Raw genomic sequence first — 12317 nt, 5'->3', positions numbered from 1 at the left:
CGATAGGTTCTCTTTATGCCCACATTTCTGTAATAAGTCAGTTTACCCTCTACTGATAATTTAACTTGGAGAGATCTCACATATACATTCTTCTACTGTTTCCGAAAATGTTTAAAAGTACATTAGAAACACAAAATGGGGAAGATTTACTTACCCGGTCCATTCGCGATCCAGTGCGTTCTCTGCGGTGGATTTGGGTCTTCCGGCGATTCACTAAGGCAGTTCCTCCGACGTCCACCAGGTGTCGCTGCTGTGCTGAAGACCATCGGATTGCATTGGAGTTTACCGTCCTACCCTGGGTGAAGGTAAGCGCATGTCCAGCTACACTTTTTTTAAAAAATGCGGCGGTTTTTCCGAATCCGACGGGTTTTCGTTCGGCCACGCCCCGCGATTTCCGTCGCGTGTATGCCGGCGCCGATGCGCCACAATCCGATCGCGTGCACCAAAAACCCGGGGCAATTCAGGGAAAATCTGCACAAATCAGAAAAATTTTGGTAACACGTCGGGAAAACGTGAATCGGGCCCGTAGTAAATGACCCCCAATGTCTCTAATTACTCCAGGTCTTTAACAGAGGTTTAGCCTGTTAAAGCCTATTGGAGCACAGGTAAAGTACTTGGATTCTCCAAATTATCTACTCAGATGCAAATATGCTACATTAGGCCCTTTTTCCTTCGCCATGCAGTTGCTGTGCAGGTTTTAATCACTGTTGCTTCTTATCTTTCTACGTTCCCATTACGGATTCTCTCCCTCCCTTTTCCCATTGCTTTTAATCATTTTATTATCTTGTGTCTGCAGGCAGCACTGTTTGGCCATCTCAGTATTTTTCCCAGAATCCTTTACACTTGCAGAAAATCCCATTTATCACTTGAACAGGCAACATCTGTGAACAGCATTTCTTTCCATCTATACTTAACCCCTGAAGGAAATGAATGCAAAACTGTAGAAATCAAACTCCAAAATATAAAATGGTTATAAAATACTACGGTATGACTATTAATGAAACAGCTGGGAACTGTGAGCGAGATTTATCAGAAGTGTCTGAGAGAAGACCTGTTTAGTTGCTCATGTGAACCAATGAGAACTCAGCTTTCATTTTCCCACAGCTGTTTATAAACTGAAAGCCTGACCAGTTCTGCTCTGAGACCCTTCTCATAAATCTCCCCCAGTATCTTTATCTGCACTTTCAGCAAATAATTGATATAGTTTAACGGGAATCTGTCATCAGAAATTGGCCTAATAAACCCCTATGTTGTCAAGCAGCTGAGCAGCTTCTAGATCAGGGGTCGGGAACCTATGGTTCGTGAGCCAGATGTGACTATCCTATCCTGGGATGGACTGGCCACCGGTGAAAAAAAATTAAAAAACACTTTCCGATGCTCCTCGGCAAGAGGCCGATGTCATAGTCTGTGAATCACCGGAACGCACGGAGCTGTCACCGCCAGCCTGCTCCACCCCCCAGTATACCGGGGGGGGGGATGGCTGTATACAGGGGGGTGGCTGGCTATATAATGGGGGGGTTGGCTGTATACTGGGGAGCTGGATGGATATATACAGGGGGCTATAGGTTGTATACTGGGGTGCTGGCTGGCTATATACACTATAAACATATTGTACGGCTCTCGCTGAATTAAATTTTAATATGTGTGGCGCTTATGGCTCTTTCAGCCAAAATAGGTTCCTGACGCCTGTTCTAGATGATGTTTCTTGACCTGGTATGGTGGCATCATCCAGAAAATCTACTTTGAAGTTAGATGTAAAATGGTTTTATGAAGTCAAGGAGGCGGAGAGTTTAACACTGAAGTCAAGCTTTTCCTATATTAGAATGTCCCCTTCACTGTAATCAGGGCCGGATTAAGTAATACATCTATATACAGCCGCCTCGCCCCCAGTAACACAGCTACATACAGTCGCATCACCCCCAGTAACACAGCTACATACAGCCGCCTCACCCCCCAGTAACACAGCTACATACAGCCACCTCGCCCCCAGTAACACAGCTACATACAGCCACCTCGCCCCCAGTAACACAGCTACATACAGCTGCCTCGCCCCCAGTAACACAGCTACATACAGCCGCATCACCCCCAGTAACACAGCTACATACAGCCGCATCACCCCCAGTAACACAGCTACATACAGCCGCATCACCCCCAGTAACACAGCTACATACAGCCGCATCACCCCCAGTAACACAGCTACATACAGCCGCATCACCCCCAGTAACACAGCTACATACAGCCGCATCACCCCCAGTAACACAGCTACATACAGCCGCATCACCCCCAGTAACACAGCTACATACAGCCGCCTCATCCCCAGTAACACAGCTACATACAGCCGCCTCGCCCCCAGTAACACAGCTACATTACAGCCGCCTCACCAGTAACACAGCTACATACAGCCGCCTCGCTCACAGTAACACAGCTACATACAGCCGCCTCGCCCCCAGTAACACAGCTACATACGGCCCCCTCACCCCCAGTAACACAGCTACATACAGCCACCTCACGTAACACAGCTACATACAGCCACCTCACCCCCAGTATTACAGCTACATACAGCCGCCTCGCCCCCAGTAACACCGCTACATACACATGCCTCTCCAGTAACACAGCTACATACAGCTGCCTCGCCCCCAGTAACACAGCTACATACAGCCGCATCACCCCCAGTAACACAGCTACATACAGCCGCATCACCCGCAGTAACACAGCTACATACAGCCGCATCACCCCCAGTAACACAGCTACATACAGCCGCCTCACCCCCAGTAACACAGCTACATACAGCCGCATCACCAGTAACACAGCTACATACAGCCGCCTCATCCCCAGTAACACAGCTACATACAGCCGCCTCGCCCCCAGTAACACAGCTACATTACAGCCGCCTCACCAGTAACACAGCTACATACAGCCGCCTCGCTCACAGTAACACAGCTACATACAGCCGCCTCGCCCCCAGTAACACAGCTACATACGGCCCCCTCACCCCCAGTAACACAGCTACATACAGCCACCTCACCCCCAGTATTACAGCTACATACAGCCGCCTCGCCCCCAGTAACACCGCTACATACACATGCCTCTCCAGTAACACAGCTACATACAGCCGCCTCACCCCCAGTATTACAGCTACATACAGCCGCCTCGCCCCCAGTAACACAACTACATACAGCCGCCTCATCCCCAGTAACACTGCCACATACACATGCCTCTCCTGTAACACACCTACATACAGCCGCCTCACCCCCCAGTAACACACCTACATACACATGCCTCTCCAGTAACACAGCTACATACAGCCGCCTCTCCAGTAACACAGCTACATACAGCAAATACACACACATTCAGTATATACAGCATTTTCACAGACATACGGGAAATACACACACATTCAGTATACGGAGCATATACATACATACCATATACACAGCATATAAACATAAACATACATCATATATATATATATATATATATATATATATATATATATATATATATATTTAAATGTGCACATATATATGCTTATACAAATATATGCGTGTATAAAAACAGTAAATGCATATATATACAGTATATACATATATAGACAGTAGATGCATATATACACATATACACAGAATATACACATATGCACAGTAGATGCATGTATACACATATACACAGTATATACACATATACACAGTAGATGCATATATACACAGTATATACAAATATAGACAGTAGATGCATATACACATATACACAGTATATACACATATACACATATACACAGTATATACACATATACACAGTAGATGCATATATACACATATACACAGTATATACATATATAGACAGTAGATGCATATATACACAGTATATACACATATACACAGTAGATGCATATATACACATATACACAGTATATACAAATATACACAGTAGATGCATATACACATATACACAGTAGATGCATATATACACATATACACAGTATATACATATATAGACAGTAGATGCATATATACACATATACACAGTATATATACATATACACAGTAGATGCATATATACACAGTATATACATATATAGACAGTAGATGCATATAAACACAGTATATAAATATATAGACAGTAGATGCATATATACACATATACACAGTATATACATCATATATAAACACAGATAAATACATATGTAGTGTATACATACCCTTTTAGGATGACTGGCTGTCGGGTCAGGTGGGTCTTCGGCGTGGGGGGGTCGGTCGGTTGCTGGTTTGGACGGGAGGGGGGGGGGGGGCGTTGCATGTTCGGCCGGGTAGAGCGGGGGGTGAGGCGGGTCAAGCCGAGGACATCCGCTTGTTCCGGGGGGGGGGGGGGTGTAGGAGCGGAGAGCAGTCGCTTGTTCCGCGGGGGGGGGGGGGGGCGGAATACAGCAGCTGCTTGTTCTGCCGGGGGAGGGGGGGGAAGAGCGGAGGACGGCCGCTGCTGCTTGTTCCGCCGGGGGGAGGATGGACGCTTCTTCCAGCGTGGGGGGGATTCTCGGTCCGAGCGGAGGACGTCCGCTTGTTCCGCGGGGGGGGGGGGGTTTAAGGAGCGGAGGGCAGCCGCTTGTTCCGCCAGGGGGGGGGCGATAGGGAGAGCGGAGGGCGACCGCTGCTTCTTGTTCCGCCGGCCGGGGGTGGAGGAGGAGGAGCGGAGGATGAACGCTTCTTACAGCGGGGGGGGGGGGGGCGGAGGAGAGCGGAGGACGGCCGCTTTTCGGGCGTTGTTGGGGAGCGGAGGAAGGCCGACTGTTCGGGCCGGGGTGGGGGGGGGGGTTTTGGAGCGGAGGACGGGCGCTTGTTCAGGCGGGGGTGGGGGGTTTGGAGCGGAGGAAGGGCGCTTGTTCCGCTGGTGGGGGGGGGGGAGCGGAGGACAGCCGCATTTCTGGGGGGGGTTGGGGAGCGGAGGGCGACCGCTTGTTCAGGCGGGGGAGGGGGGGTTGCGTAGGGCGGCCGCTTGTTCGGGCTGGGGAGGATGAGCGCGAGTGGGGTTACGAGCGGGCGGGGAGGCCTAGCCATGCAGCGAGTTGGGCGGGCAGGGAGGTGGGAACCTGTGCGGGGGGCGGACGCCTCGGCCATGCAGGGGGATATGCGGGGAGGCGGTCACCTGTGCCGTGGTCGGGCGGACAGCTCCGGGAGGTGGCGGCTGAGGAGCCACGGCCCAGGGGGCGTGATCTGGTGGGGGCCCCCTGGGGGGGGGCAAGATGGTGGGGGCCCCGGGGCTCGAGCCCCGGGAGCCCCGCCTATAATCCGGCCCTGACTGTAATTATGGTCCTGCATCCAGGGACATCAGATCTGATCAGATCTCCTGAAGTTCTGTGCATGACGTCAATCACATAGGTGGTTGATGGTAGGTGTTCAGAGGCAGGGAGAGCTTGACTTCAATGTTAAACTCTCCACCTCACTTTATACATCTAACTTCAAAGTTGATTTTCTGGTTGATGTCAACCACGCTGGGTCATGAAAGAAACATCATCTAGAAGCTGTTCAACTGCTTGACAACATACTGGTAGTTATTGGGCCAATTTCTGATGACAGATTCCCTTTTATTAAAAGCTATACAATTTTCCAATATACTTTGTATCAATTTCTCTGTCCTGCTATAGAAAGCATCTATGTTTAATTCCAGTTGATAGAAATCTGTTCATGGTCATATGACGGACATGCATGCGCACATCTCGTTAGTATCATAGAGAGTAATCAGAGCTGTGTGTTATAATGACCCGTGCACCTGTGTGACATCACATGACCATGGACAGATTTCTATCCACTGGAAGTAAACATAGAAGCTTTCTAGATAAGAACAGCAAGTAAAGATCTAAAAAAAACCACAAGGAATTGATGCAGAAAGTATAACTTTTCATTACACAAACAATATCAATTATTTGTTGAAAGTGGACAACCTCTTTAAATTCCAACTGTCTTTAACTGCCTTTATCTTCAGACACCTTGAAGCAATTTGAAAAATAAGAATCTTGGGGCCTGGAGGCAGAGAGGCTTGCGATTGCGGCCTAGGGCACTCTGATGTTACGGTGCTTGGTATGGGGACTGGAGGGCTTTCCTACAGCCTGGCAGGTTTCCAGCAGGTGGTGTGTGCGAGAAATATGGAGGGAGAGGCTGAAGTACTAGTTCTCTATGGGGCAACCCCTAAGTGTCTGTAAGATAAGTCCCTGGGTAATGGATGGGGAAGCCCGTGGTGGTAAACAGCCGTATCCAGGGATCAGACGGAGGCAACATTGTGCAAATCAACTTACAGTTCCTTATTGAACAGCAGGTAATGGCCAAACACAATGAAACAGTGGATTCTTGGATGCTGGTGTGGTCATGGAGAGTTGGTCCACAGGAAAGGTGCACATAGCATGAAAGTAGATGAAGGCTGCACTGGTTCAGGTGGAACTGCGTCCAAGTGGTGGAAGCTGCAGTTCTGGGCTTTAAGTCTCCAGACTTTCCCTGTGTGCCAGGCAGTAGGCCTGAGGCAATAGTAGTTTCTGGGATTAGTGGCTGTGGCAGCACTGAAGGTGTGCTGCTCCTTACTCGGTCTCCGGTCTGCCTGACAGACCATGAGGTCAGACCATATGCTCTTACGCAGATATTATACTCCCCCTGGTCAGGTGGTAGCACCTCTCCAATCACCTTCCAGCTCGCATAACAGACACATCATTGGATAATTACATATACCAGTACACTGTTGCCTTGCCAGGCAGTATCTACAGCTGCAATTACACTATAGTCAGATTCTAGAACCTTCCTAGAGAGGTGATAAATCTCCCTAACAGCTCTTGACCTGAGGAGGGCGCTATTCGCAACTACCAGCCTGCCTATGGGTTTTCGGGGGTGTTGCACAGACCCATCACTTGTGCCTCAGGTAAGGTGAGATTGCTATGTGAAAATCTATTGCTATTTATCAAAAATGTCATAGAATGTGCATAAAAAGGCAGTCTTAAAATGTCCCCGATTTTAAGTGTCTGAATGATAAATCTGGCAGGGTCCGACAGTCTAGCCTAACTTTGCATCTCAAATTAGTTGCTATTGTCTAGACCAGAAACATTTGCCAGCTTTTGTCCATAATTTGCACTTTTGTGGCCACTTTCCTTTGTCATATCACTTGAAAAAGTCTCTAACAACATAAGACCTCTTTACAAGGGAACACTACTGAAATTCCCAAAGATTAAAATACTTTACCCCAGCTTACTAGGATTTAAAGTGCTAGCACATAGCTAATTGGTGATGGCCATTTCCAGGAAACTGGTAAAAGCCGGCCTCTCCCAGCATTCCACGCTGGATCTTTGTGCCGAGTGCCACTGAGAAGGCTATTCCATGCTTTTTTCTGTCTTTCTGAATTCCTGTTGTGACCCTGGTTCTGTTGTTGACTCCGATCCCGTGCTGCCTGTCCTGACCTTCTGCTACGTCCCCGACTCCGATCCTGTGCTGACTGTCTCGAGCTCCTGTCTGTTCCCAACCACAAGTTTGCCTGATGATTCTGTACTTCGCCTTGGACAACATCACGGACATAGTCGCGCCTGTGGAACGACCTAGCGGTACCACGCTGCAGCAAGTCCAACCTGCTTTGCTGTGGGCTCTGGTGAAAACCAGGTACCACTTAGACTCCGGTCCCAGCTGTCGGCTTATGTCATCGTCCGCGGTGGTACAGTGGGGCTACTACCACTGATCCTGACAGCATATCAGATTCCCCAGGGTGGTACAGTGGATCCCACTCTGAATATATTTAAAATGGGTTTTCTAAGCTGAACTTAAACAAGTAGTTTTTGGTTCAGTACTTAAAACAAAACTATGATTCGGTGACCAAACAAATAAAAAAAGGGTTTTCAAATTACCACATGCACAAAGTTTATAAATCATATTATCATTAGGGCCATCTCAGGTCTTCCCATTAAGGGGTTAAAGATGAAATATGTGTCAAGCTTTTATCGTTGGTGGACATGAAAAATAAATGTACAAGTGATTTGGGAATAGGCAGCCTACAATTTAACATGAATTAACTTCTTAATGATGTTATTATTACAGACTGTGCAAGGCTCTTAAGTGGCTGTATTTTTACACTAAACATTTCACATAGCTTAAAAAACTGAATTCACATTGGTGAAGAATCTTGAATGTATGCATCATGTAAGCTGCCGGGAACACACTTTACAGTGTGGTGCCATCTGGTTGTAGATGGGTTAAATGCAGCTGGATGTGCATGACTGCTTCCAAAAAACAAATTCATTTTGACAATGCTGTGTAGGGATAAAAGAGAGGAAATAAGTGGAGATTCCTGTCGGAGCGTTTTGACTTCTTCCTACAATACTAACCTGCAGGATACCTTTGTACTCTTTCTATGACCATTATGAAACACATTATCCATCTTCTAAAAGGGTTGCTTGATCACTTGAGACTGGCAAAGGGTGGGCGCTCAGTCAGTTCCCTCCCTTCAATGCAGTTGACACAACAGACAGAATTGTGAATCCTGAAAAATAGGAAGGCACTTAGCTCAGTCTTTTGCTGAAAGGACTTGTGGCTGCTGAAATCACCTGCAGTCAACAAGATGACCTCTTATTGTCTCGTCTGGAATACATTTTTTTAAGGAAATGAAGATTTTACCTGCTTCCTGATTTTATTAAAATTTATTCTTTCAAGGATGTGGATGAAGGTCAAAATCCTTAATTACTATAGATGACTTTATTTACTTGTGTGGCTATGACATGAGGACTGTACGGACCAGGACCACATCAGAGGTAGCTGTTGACAAGTGAGGAATGATGGATATCGAGCCCATGATGACACAGGTGGCAGAGGAACAGACGTCTCCAGGGGCTGTGTGTCATTCGGTTATCTTCTTCTGCTCCAAAGGAATGATTGAGGGTGTGGTTGTATTCCTCTTCATTTGGCTACTGATTCAAGTCCTCCTCAATAAACATCAGGAAGGTGCAGATATTATTTCCGTTCCACATCCACCTTTTTGTTTCTCTTACCTTTTACTTTTCCTTATGATTTTTGTTGTGTTTCACCCATTTCCCTATCCCACCACTCATATAATTTACCAGTTGTAAAATAAAATCTATATATTGCTATAGTTAAATGATAGGGATCAAATATATGTATTGTTTTTTTCATTTTGAAGTGTACTTCTTATTGAATTTGAATGTTTAATACTTAAAGCATAAAACTATGTGTGTGATGTTTGCTCTTGCTTTTATTGATGACACAGTTGCAAAAAAGGTAATTTTTTAATTTCTTTTATGCTTTTTGGCTAGTCTTTTGGGTGCATGGATTTTGTAGCTGAACGTTTGTACAATATATGCATTTGTCATACGTTCTAGAGTAGTGGTCCCCAAACTTTCTGTATCTGGGGGCCAGCTGCACCCAAATTTTTTTTCCAGGGTGTGATCCGGGTAACCCGCTTAAAATGGACCTGGGGAAAAAATATTGTGCCTCGTTCCTGCAGCTGCTCCATTTTCCGTGGCTTCCCTTTTATAGTCCCCCTTTTTCTGTATGCCTCTTTTAATGTCTTGTAAGAAGGGGGCTATAGAAAAGTGGAGATTATAATACCTCTTTTTCTATATAAGTCGAGGCACCTAATTTTACCACAAAAAACTGGGAAAACCCTGAATAAGTCTAAGGTGGGAAATGCCACCGCTACTCTTTAATAAAATGTCCACAGCAGCCTTCCATCATTAATTTAATGTCCACAGCAGCATCCTCTCATTGATTCCATGTCCGCAGCAGGACCCTCTTATTAATTAAATGTCCAAAGAAGTCTCCCTTTACTAATGAAATGCCTAGCAGCAGCATCCACCCATTACTGAAATGTCCACAGCAGAGCCCTCCCCCATTAATAAATTGCCAGCAGCAACCTCGCTTCATTAAGAAAATGAAAACAGCAGAGGCCCTGCCATTAATAAAATGTCCAGAGCAGAGACCCTATCATTAATGAAATATCCAGTGCCACCGCCAATAAAATGTCCCCACTAGAGCCACCCCCAATGAAATGTCCCCAGCAGTGCCCCTCCAATAAAATGTCCAAAATAGTAGTCAATCCTTACCTCTGGCTTCTTCACCCCACCAGATACGGCTTCTTTTCTTTTTATCTCTTTTATCTCTATCTATTTTGTTGATAAATCGCGCAATTATCTATTTTGTTGCCCATGGTGGCAACCAGTTAAGAGAAATCTATCATAACCAAGCATGGGTAAACCTGGGACACTTACTCTTAGATCCAGGAACTGTGACTGAAGTACAGGCGATCCCCTACTTAAGAACACTCGACTTACATGCGACCCCTAGTTACAAACGGACCACTGGATAACGGTAATTTATAGTAGCTTAGTCCTAGGCTACAATAAACAGCTATAACAGTTATCACTGGTGTCTGTAATGAAGCTTTATTGTTAATCCTGATTCTTATGACAACCCAACATTTTTAAAATCCAATTGTCACAGAGACCAAAAAAGTTCTGGCTGGGATTACAATGACAAAATATACAGTTCCAACTTACATACAAATTCAACTTAAGAACAAACCCGGGGACTGCCTGTATTCTTATTATATTTGTTATCCATGGTCTCCTTCCTTCTTAAACTAACTTTTACATTTATACTAATTAGCCTAAAAGGCTACTGAGTCCCACCATGCTGCAGATTCAGAGGCTGTTAGACTGTCTCACCCTGCCCCTTGTCCGCACCTCCCCCTCCCTCTTCCTGATTTAACCGGTTAAGGACCGGGCCCTTTCCCGTTTTTTCATTTCCATTTTTCACCTTCAAAAATCTACAACTTTTTTATTTTTACACGTAAAGAGCTGTGTGGCGGCTTGTTTTCTGCGTACCAAATTGCACTTCATAGTGATCGCATTGAATATTCCCTGCCATGTACTGGGAAGCAGGAAAAAAATTCCAAATGCAGTGAAAATGGTGAAAAAACGCATTTGCGCCATATTCTTGTGGGCTTAGATTTTACGGCTTTCACTTCACGCCACAAATGACATGTTTATTTTATTCTTTGGGTCAATACGATTACAGGGATACCAAATTTGTATAGTTTTTATAATGTTTTCATACATTTACAAAAATTATAACCTCATGTACAAAAATTTTTTTTTTATTTTGTCATCTTCTTGCGCTAATAACTTTTTCATACTTCGTTGTACGGAGTTGTGGGTGGTTATTTTTTGCAACTTTTGATGATGTTTTCAATGATATTATTTTTAGTGAATAGAGAAAAAATAGGTTTAAATAGCGGCTCACCTTTGCCTGAAGCCGTGCTCGTGGAGTACGTCCGGACCTTGACGTGGTAATGCAGCTTGTGAACAAAAGTCACTCCGGCACTGACGTGGCTTGGTTAAAACATTTTTCCGTCTTTATTGTCATCCAAAGTTAAAACATAAAAAGTTGACAACCCAATGGCAACACCAGTTGTTACAAATAGCGGGACAAAGCCTACGCGTTTCAGGTGCTACACGCACCCTTAATCATGGCATAAGTGAGAGTACAACACCTCGGGGTAAATATGTTAAGTACGTGATGACGTAATGGGTGTGTTTCCGGTATGCACAATCGTACTCAATTAACCCTAAAATCAACATTGTGTGTTACATAAAAAAGCTAAAGTAGATATACTTCTCCTTAGTAAAAGGCTCCTCAAATATATACTTATATCGGAGAGATATGGTCATTTCCTAATTGGGTAACATTTACGATCATGGGTTACATGGGTTAAACGCCAAGTTCATGTGCAACAAAAATGCCCTTTTTTTTTTTTCTCTGTAATGTATGCATACATCATCTCCTGATGTGTTAGATTCTCCTACCGCAATGTCACAGAAGGAGACAGGGCGAAAACGAACACAGAAAGAAGCAGCGAAATCAATACAACATTGCCCAAGTTGTAACTCGGTTGGTTACTGATAAATCAGTGGGAATATGTAATGATGTAATAAGAATGTATCTCCGAGGCAAAGGTGCGTATAAGCTCCTCCCCTGGACTACGGGAGAACCCATTCTGGACCAACAACAACACATAAATAAATTTGACTTAAACATCAATTAAAGCATCCTCACATTTCTAATGATATTCCTGTGGAAATGCGCAAACAATGTTGCATAATGTAAGTGATATGGGACCAAGGAGGTTAGGACTGATGTTCTGGAGGTATCATATATATATATATATATATATATATATATATATATATATATATATATATATATATATATATATATATATATGTGTGTCCAGGTAATATATGAATTGTAATAGTAAAAAATGTTTTTTATGATTATTTATTTACT

The 12317-nt window shown here is 44.8% G+C and overlaps 1 protein-coding gene across 2 annotated transcripts in view; it reads left to right on the top strand.

Annotated features, from left to right (window-relative positions):
- LOC140127339 (synaptotagmin-4-like) overlaps positions 1–12317 on the top strand; it is a 38542-nt gene that overhangs the window by 8635 nt on the left and 17590 nt on the right. Inside the window, exon 1 of one of the 2 annotated variants that reach the window (XM_072147915.1) lies at positions 8311–8957. The exons of the other annotated variant lie outside the window; for it this stretch is intronic. Coding sequence (XP_072004016.1) covers positions 8789–8957 — 169 coding nt within the window. The 5' untranslated portion in view covers positions 8311–8788. Of the gene's footprint in view, positions 1–8310; positions 8958–12317 lie in introns of those variants that run through there. 2 annotated transcript variants of the gene reach the window in all.

Source organism: Engystomops pustulosus, chromosome 4 (genome assembly GCF_040894005.1).
Source record: "Engystomops pustulosus chromosome 4, aEngPut4.maternal, whole genome shotgun sequence".
Classification (NCBI taxonomy): Eukaryota; Metazoa; Chordata; class Amphibia; order Anura; family Leptodactylidae; genus Engystomops; species Engystomops pustulosus.
Note: the sequence above shows the minus strand (reverse complement) of the source record. Positions and strands in the feature narration are given on the sequence as shown.